Source organism: Anabrus simplex, chromosome 4, assembly GCF_040414725.1.
Source record: "Anabrus simplex isolate iqAnaSimp1 chromosome 4, ASM4041472v1, whole genome shotgun sequence".
Taxonomy (NCBI): Eukaryota; Metazoa; Arthropoda; class Insecta; order Orthoptera; family Tettigoniidae; genus Anabrus; species Anabrus simplex.
The window spans coordinates 202,131,437-202,152,587 of NC_090268.1; the positions used below are offsets into that span (position 1 = coordinate 202,131,437).

Genomic DNA, 21,151 nt, shown 5'->3' on the forward strand with positions numbered 1-21,151 from the left:
CAGTCATTCTGAGCGATGTATGGAATGCATGTGTTAGCTGAAATTGTACACGTATCTTCCGGCAGCATTAACCTTGAACGAAGACACTGCGTGGTGATAAGCTACTTGTAACTCACCGTGTAAGCTCCTAACATAAATTATCATGATTGTACGGAGAGGTTAAAACACACAGTGCTAGCATATAGCCCCACTCCTATCGAAAGAGCCTGCACGACGCCGGCATGTAGGTTACTCCTGTTGAAGGAGCCTGTACAAGGTTTAACAACTGCCATCAACAGCCCTTACTTAACGCTAGCTTTTTTTTTTGCACACCCGCCTCTTAGATCATACACCATAGTTTTACAGCCGGATGCCCTTCCTGACTAAGATTTTAAATCGCAGTATACGCGATAAATTTGTTGTAGCGGGTTTTATAACTAGATGTCCCGGTACCGGCACATAGCCTAGTCCTACCGAAGAAGCCTGCACACAGCTTAACGCCTTCCTCCGACAAATGAATCACCCTCAACGTCTTGTACTCAAAATCATTTTCGAAGGAGTCTGCACAAGGTTTAACGCTCCCTATCAACAGCCCTTACTTAATGCTCTCTTTTTTACACACCCGCCTCTTAGATCATACACCATAGTTTTACGACCGGTTACCCTTCCTGACTAGGATTTTAAATCGCAGTATGCGTGATAAATTTGTTGTAGCGGGTTTTATAACTAGATGTCCCGGTACCGGCACATAGCCTACTCCTACCGAAGAAGCCTGCACAAGGCTTATTGCCTCCATCCGACAGATGAATCACCATCAACGTCTTGTACTCAAAATCAGTTTCGAAGGAGTCTGCACAAGGTTTAACGCCCCCTATCAACAGCCCTTACTTAATGCTGGCTTTTTTGCACACCCCGCCTCTTAGATCATACACCATAATTTTACGACCGGTTACCCTTCCTGACTAGGATTTTAAATCGCAGTATACGCGATAAATTTGTTATTGCGGGTTTTATAACTAGATATCCTGGTACCGGTACATAGCCTACTCCTACCGAAGAAGCCTGCACACAGCTTAACGCCTCCATCCGACAAATGAATCACCCTCAACACTCTTCAATCATTCTCGCTACTTCGGGAGATAGCGGGTTCGAACTCCTACTGTCGGAAGCCGTAAAAAAATAGCAAATGCTAGGCGAGGGGGACCTGCGCGATCGTCATAACATGATCTAGCCAGATGCCCTTCCTGACTGCATAAGTTGCCAGGATTTGAATCGCGGTATCCATCATTGTGTCTGACTTGCATGTATGCAAGCTCACGCGTATTTTTTTGATTTTAAATCGCTGTATCACGAACTATTGTTTTACAGCCGGATGCCCCTCCTGACGCAAAACTAAGATTTTAAATCGCAAGAATTTGTTTTAAGACTAGTTGCCCTTCCTGACGCAAAACTAGCAGTATCTAACCTCTTACATCATACACTATTGTTTTCGACCGGTTGCCCTTCCTGACGTCAAAGAACTGGGATTAAGAATGTTTTACAACAAGTTGCTCTTTCTAACATGAGAATCGGGGATTTACAGCTAGATGCTCGCCGGATGCCCTTCCTGACGGCATAAGTTGCCAAGATGTGAGTAGTACCATCATGTTTGGAACACCGTGCGTCTTCCCTACTTTTTATTAGTACCCCAACATGACACATACCATGGTTCTACTAAACAAGCTGTAGGTACCATTATGAGGGTCCGTTGATCTGTATTTTGGACACCTTTAGAACCACAAGCATCCTCGATTCAGGATTGTACATTAGAAGTGGTCCCTTTGTCAGTAATACTATTTTTATGATAGTTTTGGGTCGGATCCACTGATTGTTTTAAATTCATATCCATCCATTCACACTTCATAACATTTTTATTTTGGACAGTGGATGATTTTGACCTTTTAATTTTTCATTTCATTCCGTACCATCAAGAGCCGATGACCTAGATGTTAGGCCCCTTTAAACAACAAGCATCATCATCACCATCTATCCCATCGTTGATATAAGGCCTATCTGTGTCGGTGCAATATAAAGCAGACATAAATATATGAAATTATTTACCTTTACATGATAGATGAAATATTATCATTTTCTATCTGACCTAAAAGGTTAAGTGAAATAATAATTAATGTATTTCCAGTCAGGCCACCTTGTGACGCGTATGATCAACTCTCAGCTGGCGTACGGTTACGAATATCTGGGGAATTCTCCTCGCCTTGTCATCACTCCGCTTACTGATCGCTGCTACAGGACTCTATTTGGAGCCTTACACTTACATCTAGGTAGGTATTGCTCCTTTTCTGGTCTATCTATAAACACTATTGGTTATCGGTTTTCTCAAGTAAATCATTACTTTGTGATCTGTTTCGTATTACTCAATTCACTATTCGACAAAAACAATTCGCTCATGTAAATGTTGTAGTTTATCGCCGGGCGCCGTTCTGAAATGGCTCAGCCCGATTTGGCAGGTTCGATCCTGACGCAGTCCGGTAATATTTGAAGGTCCTCTCATATGTCAGTCGCGTGTCGGTAGACTTACTATCATGTAAAATAACTCCTGTGGGACTACATTCCGGCACCTTGGCGTCTCCGAAATCCATGAACGTAGGTAGTGGGAGATAAAAACCAATAACATTATTATTATTATTATTATTATTATTATTATTATTATTATTATTATTCCGGGGATTCCGTGGTGGACAGAGGTGAGAGTAGGTGTGCGCATGAATGGGTCAAGATAAGACAATCAAAAGATTGATTTAAAACTTTAAAATTATGGTTATATTTCTTTCACAGCTCTCTTTTCTTCTTTTCTCGGAAATAAGACCTTACAAAATTCAGATAGAAAAGATCATAAGACAACAGATCGTTAACCCTATTCGAAAAATGATATAGCCTACCTTGCACACGCTTAATTTGATTCGGAGACGGATCATTTTCATCAACAAAACTAACTACAGAAGCTAGCCCAGTAACATTCTCCGTGATCGTGGAAAGAGAATCGTCAATTTCTTTCTCTCCCAAATTGGGGATGGAAATGGGCAAATCAAGGGACTCTCTAAGCTTGTTAGTGTCTCTTGCAACCGTGCCTCCAGATTGCACATTTCTGATAGTTAATTCATAGATCAACTCCTCCTTGCGCAAATAGTTAAGAAGGAGAACATCGCGAGGGCCGGGCATGGTGACAGAACAATTTTGAAAAACTCCAAAAATTCCAGCAACTGGGAAAATAGTTAGAGTTCGGAACAAAACAATATTTAGCCGTCAAAAGGGGCTAAATTGAGACCCATTCAACCACGCTCTGCTACCACTTGTTACCGTTTTTGGTGGTAGTTATGCATGAAAGAAGGTGCTGGGTGGTGAATAGGTCTCAAGCTACTAAAGTGAAATTAATTTTAAAATTTAACAAGGTTATATTTTCTTTTTGAGTTCAACTTTTAAGGCTTTCTGCCCCTTCTATAATATTTTGGTCTTATATGTAAGCCTCGTGTAAAACCTTCCCCGATCCGTTAAACTGCCATTCTGTCCTTGCCTCGGCCATTACCACGCTCCCGTCTCCTGCTTCAATACACACTGTGGCTTGATTTGAGTAAATGCCATGGATATCCGCACGCCGCTGGCCCCTCAACCTCTCCACAAGCCTGTACCCTCAAAGAAGATGATGGTCCAACACAATTCTGCCGCCAAGCTTTAATGTTTCAGTGCCCCCGCAGCCGCGCGGCGCCGTGCAGCAACTGGAGCAGAGGACGGGCCCCCTCGGCCCCAGCGAGAACGACGTGTGCACGGCGAGCCGGAGCTCTCCTCCCGGCCAAGGCTGATGTGCGGCGCACGACCTGCTACTTGCCCGCAGCCCGTATATGTTCACCGCGGGCGCGGCGTGCTTCAACACCTCTGCTCCCCTCATAGTGCGGGCGAGCGGTATCTCAGGGTACTTGAGGGATCCGAGCGGCCTCCTTTGGACGCAAGCCGCAACGGCCGGTCTGGCCATCCCACTTCATCACCATCTACTACATGAACAGTTACTCTAAGTAATGACTACACTTGGGAATTCAACTGCAATATTTGGTGGACTTTGAAAATTTTTTTTTTCCTTCACTTTCAAGTATAAAAAGTTATCTTCAGAAATTCAACTTCTACAAATATAAAGATTTTACTTCATCTGCAACAACAAAATTTTGAAACTCAATCAAACCAAATTAAGAAATCTTATAAATGCTTCTGCAATCAATCTTCATATCCACAGCATAACTTCCACGAACCTGCTACGCAGGCGTAGCAGGGGGAGAGGTGATACTCCCACGTGGCGCGTCCCAGGTGGCGGATAGGGGGGTCCTAACCGGCTTGCCGGCGGACTTGAGGGAAATAAAATACCTCTCGCGGACCAAACACACACCCCCTGTGGGTGGGGGAGGCAGACGAATAATACACCCACGGTATCCCCGGCCTGTCGTGAGAGGCGACTAAAAGGGGCGACCAAGGGATGGTTGTATTCGAACCATGCAACTATATGTGATTAGTACCACCACGCGGAGAACACCAAGGGTCGCTTTTACTTGTGCGTAGTACCACTATATTAGGTACGAAATAGGTTTGTGATTAGTAGCACACAGGAGCACCGCGCGGTCGGCTTTTGCAGTACCTGTGATTAGTACCACCATATGAGCGGGACCATGGGATGATAGCTACCATGGACCTGCCTTACCTGTGATTAGTACCCACTATATGAGGAACACCACGGGATAGGGAGAGGTCCCTGTGGTTAGTACTCTTATGTGATGAACATCATACGTTTGCGTTGCCTGTGAATGGCGCCGCAGAGTGAGAAAACCATAGGTCTGTATTAATGTCGAATTTCATAAGCTTTGAGTAGTACAATAATGAGTGGAATACCGCAAGTCTCTGCTACCATTGATTAGTACCGCAACAGGACAGATAACATGGTCCTACATTACTAGCGATAAGTACCATTCTGAGGGGCCTTTGACTTGTATTTTGGACCCATTTAGACACCAAGCATCCTCGATTTGCCTTGGAAGTGGTCCCTTGGTCAGTAATACTATTAACTATGATAGTTTTTTGAGTCGGATCCACTGATTGTTTTAAATTCATGTTCATTCATTCATTCATTCATTCATTCATTCATTCATTCATTCGTTCGTTCATTCATTCTTCATGGCATTTTTTATTTTGGTCAGTGGATAATTTTGAACTTTTACTTTGTCGTTTCATTTCGTACCATTAGGGGCCGATGACCTCGATGTTAGGCCCCTTTAAACAACAAGCATCATCATCATCATCAACAGCATAACTTGGACCTTGTTTCAAACAGATTTCATGTGTCACCCCTGGAGGAACTTTTGGGGGGGGAGGTCTGTACCGGGCGGTACACCTCCACGCCGCTAATTTAAAAATTGCGCCAGGTGAAACTCCTCTGCTGGAGGAAGTCTGAACTTTATCTACGCTGTTAATTCTTTACCTTCTCAGATGATGTCACCACGTGGAAAATTTTGAGTTTTTGAACTGTGTCATTTTTGATGTGTTTTTGTTTCGCTTGAAGTAAGAAGTGTAAACTTTCTCTCCTAGAGGACACTACTGAAGATCAACAATAGTGCAACCTAGTGCGGAGTCAAAGAACTGTTTTTTTGGAGAAAATTTAATTTCAAGAGTTTGTTCTTTGTTAAATTTCTTTCAGTCATTGTTTAAGTTGGCAATATTCACCCCTTCTTTCCCCTTGTGTTGAACCTAACCAATCCCGAATTTCTTAAATTAATTTCTATCCAATCAGATGTATTTTCCCCCAACTTGAATATGTTGCTGTGTCCTACCCAATAAAGTGTTTGTGGGATGGTGTTTTCATTCCCCTAACGCCTAGAAACTTCCGCGAGAGTATTTAAACTGCTGATTTTTGGGTCTCTCGGCCACTTCTGTTCCATCTTTCAGTGTATTAAGTACATAGCAGGAGGCGGGAAGCGCCTCTTTCCTCGGCAGCGGTCAGCAACAAGGTAATGGCCGATTAATAAATTCTTTCTTTGCTAGCTCAGCAGTTTAACTTTCGGGGCGGGTTCTAAGCGTTCCCCTATGTAACCTTTTCCTAAAATGTAACTTCTCTTTTCATCTATTCTCTTGTAAAGCTACATACTGGGATAGAGAGTGCTAACCCTCTCGAGCTCCCACTCACATTGTCTGGAGGTGAACTTATTTTCTCAACCAATTCTTCCGTAATGTAATGTAAATTGTTATTTTCTTAAGTCACCTCTGTAGTGTGGGATTAGCCCTTGCACTAACGGCCTAAGGCCAAGTAGGTCTTAAACAAAGTGTATTAGGAGTGCAAGTTCGCCTCCCCTCAAATTGTATTTTAGAGGTCATGTATTAACCTTCTTGTCATTTAATAGACCTCAGTAGGTTGGGTATTTTACCCCTGTGTATATGTCCTTTGAGGACAGCTTAAAGGTGGAGTTTGGTGTGGCCTGGGAGAGGCTTAAAATTGAGAGCGAGTGGCTCTTTTGAAAATGGTATATTGTATGCCTCGAGGAGGCTTTTCAGTGTAATTTGGAGCAAGGGCTCCTAGGTATGAATGGGGTTTTCTGCCCCTCTGTTAAAATTGTGTTTGGGGTAAAACTGAGCTGATTGCCCAAGAATTATGTTTCTGACTTTTGAAGCCCCAAATGGGGTACCTATGTAAATGTATTTTTCAATTGTGTTTCGGCTACTAAGTACCTGTTCTATTTGTTGTTACCTAATTTTGAAAAGAAAATATAACCTTGTTAAATTTTAAAATTAATTTCACTTTAGTAGCTTGAGACCTATTCACCACCCAGCACCTTCTTTCATGCATAACTACCACCAAAACACGGTAACAGTAACAATGTTAGAATATCGGATAACAACAACATGAGCTTGAGGCTCACTAATTGTACATTCTTCAATGAGCGCTGCGGCTCATTTCAAAAAAACAGTCAAGGTTACGACCCTCCCAATTTCTCTTACAGAGTATTCAAAATATACAATATTTCAAGAGCCCCGTTTGCTCCACAAAAATTATCTAGGAGCCTAGGAGACTATTCTCCAAACATTACACCGTTACAGCCTTCCAAAGCCATCCTTCCGCATTTACATTAACACCCAGAGCGTCTTCGCTCTGTAGAATTTACATTTTCAACAAAATGTCCAGGCCTACCAAACGCACAACCTACATTTTACAATTCCAACAGTATTTACGGTCTTAGATGCTCAACAGTCTAATACAGGGTGGCCCACTTAAACGTTTCACCGCAGATATATCTGGAACAACAAGAGATATTGAAAAATGACTTTCACGGGCATGAAGGCAGGTAAGGGGCTAATTAAAGTAAATACTATGAGCCAGTCTAAAACATAGGAAAATAGTATTTTCAACATAATTTACGTTTTTTTTAATGGACACTCTGTATTATTTCGTGCGCAATCGTTAATATGAAAAATCACATAAGTAATGGCGTTTGTTTCATCGCAATAGGTCAATTACATCCCGAGATATTGCAACGTGAATTTGACGCTTCAGATAAACGAAACGCGCAGCAGTTGCACATCCCGAGATTCCAGCACGAAACTCACAGTCCTCTTACTCGCGATATGATTGCCGTACTACAATGTGACAGGCGCTGTACTTAATGCTATTTGCACTGCTATCAAGAGGGATGAAATAAGAGGATTTCGTTACAGTAACTTTGCTGTACGAATTATGTACATTCTGAACTAGTCCAGTACAGAGTACTGCAATGTACTGTGTATGTAAATAAAACATGCAAGAGAGAAACCGTTATTTACATATCCTTTTGCTGTGGCAGGAAACCCTTCTCTATCTCTAAAAAAATATTAAAATTATGAAATTCTGGAATTCTAGATTTAAGATAAGAGTTTTTTGTATGTACAATTCAGTATATTCTTATCACCCAATAATGTTGATTAATGATTTCTATGTATAGAGCTACAATAGCTGCCAAGTTATGTAAGCCCTTCTTTTATCCTTTTACCATCTATTCTATAGTTAAATGACGATTCTTCTATTGCTCTTGAACACCATATAGAGTCCTTGAGAACGTTCTATCGTGTAAGGTAAAATCCTATATACAGTACATAATTATCACATTTTAGAGTATTACTGTACGGTATAAAATAAAGAGAGGACCATTGTACATTCAATGTAAATAAAAATAGTTCCTCTTGGTAAAATTCAGATAGCCATTGTAAACTGGTCAGATGTTTAGAGCAGGTGGACAGCTTGTTCTTAGTGTAATTGTTGTTGGAATCTTACTGATATGTCTTAACTTGATAAGTCATATAGTAATAGGGGCTAACATTTCAGTAATATCTTCAAATATAGGTGGGTTGAGGCCGAAGGTTGACTTATTTTTGAAACACGATGTTTTCAATGGTCAAACGTAACCTTAAAGGATGTTAATTCAACCGGATCTCAAGCACCACACTATCGATGAAAGGTTAAAACAGGATTTCAGAATTTTAATATGTTTTTAGAGATATTATGTGGTCAAATGCTTTATGATGTAACGGGATTACCAATGCTAGCCCTCTATGTACATATATATGTATTTTATTAAGTGTCCTTGCTTGCTTAAATCTTGGGCTGATGATGGCATTATATAATGGCGAAACCGGTACCCACAAATGGAATAATAAATGTGATATTTTAATGATAACACATTGTAAGTAGTATTGAACAGGTGGACAACCTTACCCTTGTTTTTGAACATATGATTAGTGCATCACGCGGGGAAGACCATGGGTCGCCCGTACGCGAGTGATACCACTATGCTAGGTACACAATAGGTTTGTGATTAGTAGCAACAGAGGGTGAATCACTATGGCTTTTTAGTGCCCGTGATTAGTACCATTGTGAGAAACACCACGGGTCTGGGCGTTGCCTGTGATTAATACCGCTATATGAGCGACACCGTGGGTCTGCGTTGCCTGTGACTAGTTCCCACTGTGTGAGGAACAGCACGAATTACCGGCGCCCGTGATTAGTACATCGAGGTGAGGAACACCATGGGTTTGCGTTGCCTATGAGTGGCGCCATTATGTGAGAAACACCATAGGTCTGCGTTACTTGTGTGACGTACAATACTTGTGAGTAGTGCCATAATGTGTGGAACACCGTGAGTCGACGCTACGTCTGATTAGTACCGGAACATGACAAATACCGTGGTTCTACATTACTAGCGATAAGTACCATTATGAGTGGCCCTTGACCTGGATTTTGGACGCCTTTAGAAAACAAGCATCCTCGATTCAGGATTGTGCTTTAGAAGCAATACCTCGTCAGTAGTACCATTGTTTATGATAGTTTCTGGGTCGGATCCCCTGATTGTTTTAAATTCATATCCGTCCATTAACTCTTCATCACGTTTTTATTCTGGTCAGTGGGTGATTTTTAACTTTTAAATTGTCATTGCATTTCGTCTTATTTCGTACCATTAGGGACCGACGACCTAGATGTTAGGCCCCTTTAAACAACACTCATCATCCTCATCATCATCGGTACTCTAAAACTCGCGAGTACCATTTCCCTCACCCTGCGAGATAACGAGCCATCAGCAGACCCCGTCTTCCGTTTTATGTGGGATAGTGTTTTTTTTATCGTGTATAATTGTAGTATTTCGTTTTAGTCTTTATATTATTGTTTACTGTGTTTGATTAATTTGACTCTTTTAGTTTGTGTTTGTGTAAATTATTTCAATGTGTTTTTTTCCAAATCTTCATTTGCTTTATGTATTATTGAATTTTAAGGCAATGTCTTATTCTACCTTAATCTATCATTGATCGAAAATAAGGCATTGCGAATTAGATCCACTGATATTTTAAACTCCCAATCATTGTTCATGATGATATGTTGTAAATTCTAGTCAGTGGATAGGTTTAAAATTTTAATTATCATATCATATCGTCCACCTCGCACCATTAGGGGCCGATGATTTAGATGTTAGGCCCCTGTAAGCAACAAGCATTATCGTCATTTGTAATAGTGTGAATAAAACAATAACAGTCGTCTTGTATTTTTTATTAATCCTTTATATTGTGAATGGTTTCTGGTGTGTGTGTTCCAGGAGGAGCCCCCGAAGGACCTGCAGGCACAGGAAAAACAGAAACCACCAAAGATTTAGCTAAGGCTGTTGCCAAGCAGTGTGTCGTCTTCAACTGTTCAGATGGACTTGACTACATTGCTTTGGGCAAATTTTTTAAGGTATTCTCATTTTGTTAACTGTTACAGAATTTTTGACGTTTACACTGAATAGGCCTATACAGATTTCTATAGTACTCTTACAAGGAATTTTCACATTGATACCTTGTTCCAGTGACTTCGCTGACGAGACCTAGTGTTCATAGTGCACTATATCTTCCAGTATGGGCTAGATCAAATATGTTACACTCATTGACCTGTCTCATCCCATCCTTGGCATTGGCGATATATAAGTGACTGAGGTATGAGCGACCCCCTGCGGGTGGGGGACGCACATGTAGAATACACCCGCGGTATTCCCTGCCTGTCGTAAGAGGCGACAAAAAGGGGCGACCTTGGCGCGGACATGGATTGCGGTTTGGTATAATGTGATGGACCTCCTGTGGATGGGAGAGGCTGAATACATCCATAGGTAATCCCTGACCGTCGTAGAAGGCGACTTAAAGGGTCATGTGGCCATGGTCCCCTCTTTATTTTTTATTATTTTTCCGAGGGTCAGATGTAGACCATTCGAAATTTTGATGTGCGTGCTGCTCGGCGATGGAGCTCCTATGTGTGCGACTACGCTCGAAAGCCCGTGCCAGCAACCACCCAGGACGCGGCGGGTGGGAGTGTCATGTACCCGGGCAGTGGTATCCGCCTGACAACGCAGGTCCCCGCAGAGCCGAATGCCAGAAGGACATATTCTTATTAATTATTTTTATTTATTTTTTCTATATTTAGTGCTCTGTACACGCTATGGGGTACATGCTATTGCGGGTGACTGGAGGAAGGGAGTCTTAGTGCTCATTGCCTCAGTCATCCCGTATTAGGCATCGTCCAACATCGGACCCCGGGCAGTACCTGGTATGACCAGGTGGGTATTGCCTTGGCTGCTTGGTTCGGCTACAGAGACCCCTGATCGGAGTGGGTGGCATTCGGGGAGGATGCTATCGGGCATGGCTTCCAAACGAAGTCGGCTCTCTCAAGGTGGTCGCCCACCTAAGTCTTTAACTTTTGCTTCCCTGAGAGGATCAACTCTCTGGGAACATGCGCAGCGTGAAGGAATGGGATCCAGCTTCCCTAGGTTTCTGGTCGCTACCAGAACCGATGGGCACGATTTTAAGCTGGTGAAGTCGATCCTGTTTAGTAGACACATCGAAGGCGTCTATGGCGAACTGGAGGAACTTAAGAAAATGCGCAACGGTAGTTTGCTTCTCAAGACTCGTACAGCACTGCAAGCTGATCAGTTGCTTAAGTGCGAGCACTTTGGCGAAATCCCCGTCAAAGTGGAGGAGCATAAGTCCTTGAAGCTGGTTCGCGGAGTCATCTTTCACCGCGACCTTATTTTGAACACTGACGACGAGTTGATGGAAGACATGAAGAACCGTGGCGTGACACACGTCCGGCGCATTCCGCGCAAGGTCAACGGTGAAGACGTTGCCACTGGTGACTTCATTGTCTCTTTCAAGTTGTCAGTGTTACCAGAGAAAGTCAAGGTAACAACTTATCGTTGCGATGTAAGGCCGTACATCCCGCCTCCTATGCGATGCTATCAATGTCAGCGATTCGGACATATGGTATCTCGCTGTTCGAATCAGGCTGTATGTGGTACATGTGGACGAGTAGCTCACGGCGCGGAGGAGTGCACAACTCCATACAAGTGCACTAACTGCTCCGGTTTTCATTCTCCTCGGGATCGGAATTGTCCGACATACCTGAGTGAGAAGAAGATCCAGGAGATCAAGACCCTGGATGGTCTTTCCTACCAGGAAGCGCGCCGTAAGTTTCATACTACGAATACACCTGCCCGTACACTCGACTATAGCTTGATAGCTCAGTCTTCCAGGTTCGTCATTCACAACCTCGACACCTGTCCAGACCGCTGCGCCCAAGACGACTGTTGCTGCTCTCAGCAACGTCGCGAATAGTCAAAGCTCGAAGGGGGGGACCACCCCACCTTCGACCAACCAGAAGTCTGTGCCGGCTGGCAGTTCCCAGCCGGCACAGCAAGGGGGGAAGACTAAGTCTCCCCCCACTAGGAGGTCGACGAAAGTCGTGCCCCGGCCGGCGGAGGCGGCATCGTCGACCAGGGCTGGGAAACCATCTCCCAGCCCGTCTAAACTCGAAAAAAAGAAGGGGAAGAAGAGCGCCCGTCCTGAGCGCTCTCGGACTTCCCCTGCGAAGGAGAAGTCATGCCCCCCATCTGGGGGATATGAGTCTGCGCCAGGAGGCAGCCCTGCTCCCAATTCTGCGCGCTCTCCTCGTAGGGCACCCACTCGCGCCTGAAAAGCGTCGAAGTTCTGGGCGGCACCCCTGCCATCTTTCGATGACGGGATGGATGTCGCGCTGTCCTCTGCATCTACGGATGTAGAACTAGATAGTGTTTAGGCTTACGAGCATTTTGTTGCTCATAACCTAACACTCCTTTTATAGTCCACACTATGGCACTGTTACAGTGGAATTGTAACGGTTATGACAGGCATCTTGCTGAGTTACGTCAGCTTATTAGTGAGTACGCAGCGAGTATAGTCTGTATTCAGGAGACGAATTTCAGACCTGGTCATCATACGGTCTTGAGGCATTTCAAACTATACTCGACAGAACGATACTATGCTCACCGGGCTTCCGGAGGCGTTGGCATTTTTGTACGTTCTGATAGCTACAGCGAAGAGGTTCTATTAAGAACCCCTGTTGAGGCTGTAGCTGTTAGCGTCTCGCTGCCTGTCATAGCAACAGTGTGTAATGTTTATCTTCCACCAGGCCAGCATCTGAACATCAATGATGTCGCTGATCTTATAGATCAGCTTCCACCACCCTTCCTCTTATTGGGCGATTTTAACGCCCATCACCCCATATGGGGCTCTGAGACACCTTGCCCCCGAGGAAGAGAGCTGGAAACACTTCTAACAGATCTGGATTTATGTATTTTGAACACAGGGGAACCAACTCACTTTAGTGTACGTTACGGCATATACTCTCGCATAGACGTAAGTCTATGCAGCCGAACGTTGATTCCACTGTTTCGGTGGAATGCACACGATGATCTCTGTGATAGTGACCATTTTCCCATCATTCTTACTTTGTTGAAACATAAACCCGTCGAGGCTCCCCCTCGATGGATTCTTAAACATGCTGATTGGCCAAAGTACACATCACTAGCTGTCTTTAGCGATGATGTCAGGCGGACCGTCGGCGAGGAAATCACTTACGTCACCCAAGTTATTCTTGCTGGTGCTGAGGAGTCCATTCCGTTTTTCTCGGGGGCTCCTCGCCGAAAACTCGTTCCTTGGTGGAACGATGAAATAGCAGCAGCCATCAAAGAACGCCGTCGCGCTCATAAACGTTACCGTCGACAGCCTACTGTGGCCAACTTGGTAACATTTAAGAAACTCCGCGCTAAGGCGCGAGTTCTTATTCGACATAGTAAGAAGGCTTCATGGGAGAGATATGTGTCGTCCATGACGTCACATACTCCATCATCTCAAGTGTGGACGAAACTTCGACGAATTTCGGGTATTCAAGGATCATCTGCTGTACCGGGAATTTCCATTGCAGGCAGTGTCGCTACTGACCCCCTCGCGAATGCTAATCATCTCGCTAGTCATATCGCGGATGTCTCTGGCTCCGGGAATTACAATCCTGATTTCCTCCCTCTGAAGCGGGAGGCAGAACGTCATCACCTTAGTTTTGCCACCCAAGCTTCAGAGGACTACAACGTGCCCTTTACGGAGTGGGAACTCCGCAGCGCCTTAGCGCTTTGCAAGGACACGTCTCCTGGACCGGACAACATCCATAACCAGATGTTGAAACACCTTAGTGATGATAGTTTACTATATCTCCTTCGTGTGTTCAACCGAATCTGGACAGAGGGTGATTTTCCGTCTCAGTGGCGAGAGGGCATAGTAATCCCTGTTCTCAAGCCTGACAAAGATCCTAAGTATGCAGGAAGTTACAGACCGATTTGTCTTAAAAATTGCCTGTGTAAGCTATTTGAGAGGATGGTAAATCGCAGACTCGTGTGGTGTCTGGAGAAACAAGGACTCTTGTCCGAGTACCAATATGGATTTCGAGCCGCTCGATCCACCGCAGACCACTTGGTACGCCTGGAGAGCTCTATCCAGGATGCGTTTCTCCGCAAACAGCACTTGGTAGCTGTCTTCTTTGACTTGGAGAAGGCCTACGACACCACCTGGCGATATGGCATCCTTTCAGTCCTGCATCAATGGAGATTCCGAGGTAACTTGCCGGTATTTATTGCGAATTTTTTGTCCCTCCGTCTATTCCGTGTCCGAGTAGGTAGGACATATTCGCAATACCACGTTCAAGAAAATGGAGTCCCACAGGGATCGGTTCTTAGTGTCACTCTGTTCGCGATTGCCATAAACGGTATTGTCGCTGCTGCTGGTCCAGCCGTAATACCGTCCCTATATGTGGATGATTTTGCTCTGCACTATAGCTCGTGCAGTATGGCAGTCGCAGAGCGACAGTTACAGCAAGCTATTAGGAGGGTGGAGAAGTGGACCTTAGAACATGGCTTTCGGTTTTCTGCCGCAAAGACCTCCGTTGTCCACTTTTGTCGTCAACGTACTCTTCACCCTCATCCTGAGCTTTATCTAGGAAATGTCGTTCTTCCAGTTGTTTACACCTACCGATTTCTGGGCTTCTTTTTGACAGAAAATTATCGTGGGAGCCACACGTGCGGGAGCTAAAAGTGCAATGCACCAAGAGGCTTAACCTCTTGAAGTTTCTTAGCAGCACTAATTGGGGAGCTGACCGCGTGGTGCTCCTGCGATTCTATAGGGCACACATTTTATCCCGGTTAGACTACGGCAGTGCAGCATATGGCTCCGCAAGACCAAGCGTTCTTGCGAAGCTGAACAGTATCCACCACAGCGGGGTTAGGTTGGCGACGGGAGCTTTTCGCACTAGCCCCATCGCTAGCCTGCTCGCTGAGTCTGGTGTGCCTCCTTTACACCTGAGGCGCCAGAAACTACTACTTACGTATGCTGCAAATTTGCGACAGATGTCACTTCATCCGAGCTAACCCTGCGTGTTCAACAATGGCAACCGTTTGTTGTACGTTGCTCATCCTCGTGCGACGCGGCCGGTTGGGATACGCTTGGATAGCAGTTATGAATTGTTTGACGTACCTTCGATTCCTTGCCTTGTCAGACAACCAAGTGGGGTACCTCCGTGGGTTGTACGACGACCTGAAATCATCCTGGATTTGCACACTGGCCCGAAAGGAGACACGGACCCTTCGATTTATCGGAGGATGTACCTATCCGTTCTTGGCCGCTATCCAGGTTCAGTCGTCGTTTACACGGATGGTTCAAGGACAGATACGAAGGTGGGCTGTGCGTTCGTTGTCGACAATGATCGGTTTCTTTTTGCTCTCACGTACACCTGTAGTGTGTACACGGCAGAGCTCTATGCTATCTGTGAGGCTCTACGGTACGCACTAGACAATGAGCGCCGACACTTTCTTGTGTGTACTGACTCCTTGAGTTCGCTTCAGTCTATTGATACCTGTTTCCCTCGACCCCCTCTGGTGCAGCGGATCCAGGACCTGCTGGCCGGGTGTTCGGATGCCGGCACCAGAATTACGTTTGTGTGGCTCCTCAGCCACATGGGCATAGAGGGATTCGAGTTAGCAGATCAGGCTGCCAAGGAGGCAGTTACACTGCCCCTGTTGCCTTTCAAGATTCCAGCAAGTGATATTCGCTCTCAGCTGAGACATCTGGTTATGTCTCATTGGGAGATGGAGTGGCAGGCCATCCCACTTCCCAATAAGCTGAGAGCGATAAAAGGAACAACGAAGGTATGGAGGACTTCCCTTCGGGCTTCGCGGAGGGAAGCCGTGGTATTATGTCGCCTTCGGATCGGCCACGGTATCTTGACGCACTCCCATCTACGGAAAGGAGAACCCCCTCCGGTGTGTACCTGCGGCGACCATCTTACCGTGGTACACATCCTTACGGAGTGCGTGGACCTGGTCGATCTGCGGCGTAGTATTAACCTTCCGAGTACTATCTCCCTTATCTTGCGCGATGACGAGCAGTCAGCAGACCTCGTCATCCGCTTTATGAGGGATAGCGGTCTGTTTTATCGTGTGTGATGATGTCCTTTGTCCTTTGTCCTAGTGTTGTTTATGTCAGTTGCGCTTTTATCTCATTGACTTCATTTTAGTTTGTGTTGCGCATTTTAATGTGTTATTTGAACGTCTAACGTAAATTATGTATTAATATCTGTATTACTGGTCAATGCCTTATTCCTTCGATTTCTGTACTTTCTCTTATTTTAATAGAACATAAGGCATTGCGTATTAGATCCACTGACTGTTTTAATCTCACCCTCATTTTTCTTCATCACCATTCTTTTTTAACTCTAGTCAGTGGATACTTTTTAAAATTTTAACTTCATATCTCATGTCATTCATTTCGTTCCATTAGGGGCCGATGACCTTCGATGTTAGGCCCCTTAAAACAACAAGCATCATCATCTTCAAGAAGAAATTCCCAAAATTAGCGGAAGAAATATACGCAAATTTTAATTTCACCCCCTGCGGGTGGGGTACGCACATGTAGAATACACCCGCGGATTCCCCTGCCTGTCGTAAGAGGCGACTAAAAGGGGCGACCAAGGGCTGACTGAATTAGAACCATGCAACTAATTTTGAATCGTACCATCACGCGGGGAACACCATAGGTTGCCTGTACTTGCGAGTAGTACCACTAAATTCGGTACGAAATAGGTTTGTGATTAGTAGCAGTAAAAGCCTGGCCTGGTGGATTCCAGTACCCGTGCGTCGTACCCATGTGTGCAACACCGCGGGTCTGGGCGTAGCCTCTGAGTTGTACCACTATATGAGCAGCACCGTGGGTCTGCGTTGCCTGTGATTAGTACCCACTGTGTGAGGAACACCACGGGAATACCGGCGCCCGTGTTTAGTACACCTAGGTGGGGAACCTTCTCGGTTTGCGTTGACTCTAATTTGGGCCATTGTGTGAGACACACCATAGGTCTGCGTTACTTGTACGTATTGCAATACTTGTGAGTAGTACCATCTTTTGTGGAACACCGTGAGTCTTCGCTACTTCTGATTAATACCCCAACATGACACATACCATAGTTCTATTTTACTCGCGACATGTACCATTCTGTGGGCCCTTAGTCGTGGATTTTGCACCCCCTTTAGACACCAAGCATCATTGTGCTTTATAAGTGGTTCCTTGGTCGGTAATAATGTTATTTTCGATCTGTATTGAGTCCGATCCACTTGTTTTTGTTTGTTAGTTTTGTGTTTTGTTGATTTCCTGTCCATCCATTCATTCTTCATGCCATATTTTATTTTTATTTTGGTCAGTGGATACCTTTGCAATTTTTGTTCTTTCATTTCGTACCATTAGGGGCCGATGACCTCGATGTTAGGCCCCTTCAAACAACAAGCATCAATCAATCATCAATCAATTTTAATTTCAACCACAAAAAATTAATGCAGAACGTGCAAGTGAAAATAGATGTTAATAACATTATCGTCACAAAAGCGGATAAAGTAGAATCCACAGTTCTCGTAGATAAACACTCATACATTCCAAAAACAGAAGAATTTTTAAAGGAAAAATTTCTGCAATAGTCAACAAAGATGCAACCTTAAGAATCCAGCGAAATCTAAAAACTCTAGTAAGAATTACTAACTTTCTTTTCAATGAACAGGAACAAAAAAAACTTTTTAATATGAACCCTATGATACCGACAGCCAGAGCCTTACCCAGGATTCATAAGAAGGGCAATCCAATACGCCCTATCATAAATTGTAGAAACAGCCCCACTTGTAAATGATCAAAATTCATTCACGGCTTCCTAAAAAAATATTACGTTTTAAATAATAAATATCCTTTAAAAATTCAGTTAATTTTTGCGAAATTCTAAATAAGTTTAAATTGCGGCCCAATCACACAATGTGCACCTATGACGTCGTAAATATGTATCCAAATATCCCTACCAAAGAAACTGTAAGAATCATCAATGATTATATCAATAAACACAGCGGCCTTAGTAAGCTGGAAACCGAAGAATTCATGATTTTAAATTTTGTCTTAAACTATTTCTCTTCCAATGGGAAGTTTTACCAGCAAAAAGGCTTAGCGATGGGGGTCCCTCTTTCTGGCATTCTAGCCGACATTTATATGGATACAATAGAACACACAAAAATTATAACACAAATAAAACCGTATGCTTATGGCTCAGATTTGTAGACGATACTTTCGTAGTTTTCGACAAAGATGTCACTAATAGTGACGAGATTTTGGATTCCCTAAACAAAATTGATCCCAGTGTTAAGTTTACTAAAGAATACGAGGTCAAGAATTCCTTAAACCTTCTATATTTAACGGTTACACGCGAACATAATACCTTCGAATTTCGAATATAAAGGAAACCTACACACTCTCCATTAACTATTAAGAATTCATCCCTACACCCCAAGACCCAAAAACAAGTCTCTTCCTGTTAATTTATAGACCTTTTAAAACTCCTCTTTCTCTCAGAAATTTAAAAACTGAAATGAAATATATAAGGAATATTGCTCAACTTAACGGGTTTTTAATTGATATGGTTAAACGTTTGATTAATAAAATCAAAATTAAATTGTCCACTAATCTCGTCCCCGACAAAACTAAAGAGGTAGTTTCGCCACATTTACATATAATAACCCAGCCGTCCATCAGATCGCAAATACTTTAAAGAAGCACAATATTAACATAGCCTTCAGGACAGTTAACACCAATCAAAACATATTTTTTTACCACAATAAGGTCAATTACAATAGCAATTATTATTCAAGGTCTGGCGTATATAGACTAACATGTACACAATGTGGATTTTCTTATATAGGTCAAACTGGGCGGAGCTTTCACACTAGATATTTGGAACATTATAACGCTCAAAAACATAACAAGTACTCAGCGATGAGCCAACAAATGAGAGAAACGGGTCATCACTTTACATCATTAGAATCATAGGTAAAGGGATATTAATGAACGAACTGTAAAATCTACACTTTTTTTTTGGACCAGACCTATAATAAAAATGAAAATCTTAACGTTGTCAATGAAATTAAAGTCCTTTGTATGAATGAACACCTAAATTAATTAATATCGTGAATTCAAATCAGAACAAAATCACTCATTTATTCAAATCTCCACACTCAATTGCTTCATCCAACATGCCAAACGTTAAGCCCGCCCACACCGCTTTAGAAACTCTCCCACCAGCAAAAGCACATACGCCGAAAGACCAGCCTACCCCCACTCTCATCTATGCCCCGCCCCTCCATTACCGCACCGATATAACACCAGACGTAGAAATGTTAGTAAGGCAGTCGCTGCCGGAACAGACAGGTCCACCGAGTATGAACTGAACAAGTAAGTGACTTTACAGTTATAGTTTAATAGGTTTTGTCACAACGCGTGCTCTTAATTGCCAATTAAAATTTCTTGTTTACTTCATTACCGATACCACGAACTTACTGCGCTGGCGTAGCAGGGGGAGAGTTCATACTCCCACGTAGCGCGTCCCATGTGGCGGATAGGGGGGGTCCTAACCGGCTTGCCGGCGGACTTGAGAGAAATAAAATACCTCTCGCGGACCAAACACACTACCCCCTGCGGGTGAGGGACGCAGACGAACAATACACTCACGCCCCACGGTATCCCCTGCCTGTCGTAAGAGGCGACTAAAAGGGACGACCAAGGGATGATTATATTAGAACCATGAAACTCTTTGTGATTAGTACCACCACGCGCGGAACACCATCGGTCGCTTTTCCTTGCGCGTAGTACCACTATGTTAGGTACTAAATAGGTTTGTGATTAGTGGGAAACGAGAGCGCGACGGCTTTTACCGTACCTGTGATTAGTAGCACTATATGAGCGACACCATGGGATGACGGAACCCATGGTTCTGGCTTATCTATGATTAGTACCCACTATAAGAGGAACACCACGGGATATTACGAGTCCTTGTGGTTAGTACACTTAGGTGATTAACACCATAGGTTTGCGTTGCCTGTCAATGACACCGCAATATGCGAAACACAGGAGTTCTGTAATACATGTACGAATTTCATTACCTGTGAGTAGTACCATAATGTGTGGAATGCCGCGAGTCTACGCTACTCTTGATTAGTAACGCAACATGACAAATACCATGGTTCTACTTTTTTAGCGATAACTAACATTATGAGGGGACGATGACTTGGATTTTGGACACCTTTCGACTACAAGCATCATCGATTCAGTATCGTGCTATAGAATCAGTTCCTTGGTCAGTAATACTATTGTTTTACACCAGCTTCTGTGCATGTGAGGCACTTTGGGTAGGTTCCACAGATGGTTTGAAATTCATATCCGTCCGTCCGTCCGTCCGTCCGTCCGTCCATCCATCCATCCATCCATCCATCCATCCATCCATCCATCCATCCATCCATCCATCCATCCATCGTCCTCACGTTTTGAATTGTGGTTAATGGAAAATTTTGATTTTTAATTTGTCCTTTCATTTCGTCTCATTTCGTACCATAAGGGGCCGATGACCTGGATGTTAGGCCCCTTTAAACAACAAGTATCATCATCATCATCATCATCATTACCGATAATCTTTAGATTCCTCGCAAAGGCCTAAACAGCACAATAGCGGGAATGATATTCATACAAGACTGTATTAAGTGTCTAGGATATTCCTTCCCAATTAAGCAGCAGCCTAAAACTAAGAAACAGCGTAAGATTGTATTCTTTACAATTCCTTGTCGTCACATAAGTCCTGAAACTAAGACGCATATATTTTCATTCACAACAACAATCAATCTACATATAACAATCGGTTTTAAATCTCCACTTGTGGTTGACAACACAT

The 21,151-nt window shown here is 43.7% G+C and overlaps 1 protein-coding gene across 1 annotated transcript in view; it reads left to right on the plus strand.

Annotated features, from left to right (window-relative positions):
• The window catches only part of Dhc36C (Dynein heavy chain at 36C), a 911,918-nt gene that overhangs the window by 179,914 nt on the left and 710,853 nt on the right, over nucleotides 1-21,151 (plus strand). The window contains exons 11-12 of the mRNA XM_068227203.1: nucleotides 2,159-2,300; nucleotides 10,122-10,258. Of these exons, the coding sequence (XP_068083304.1) occupies nucleotides 2,159-2,300; nucleotides 10,122-10,258 (279 nt within the window). The remainder of the gene's footprint in view (nucleotides 1-2,158; nucleotides 2,301-10,121; nucleotides 10,259-21,151) is intronic.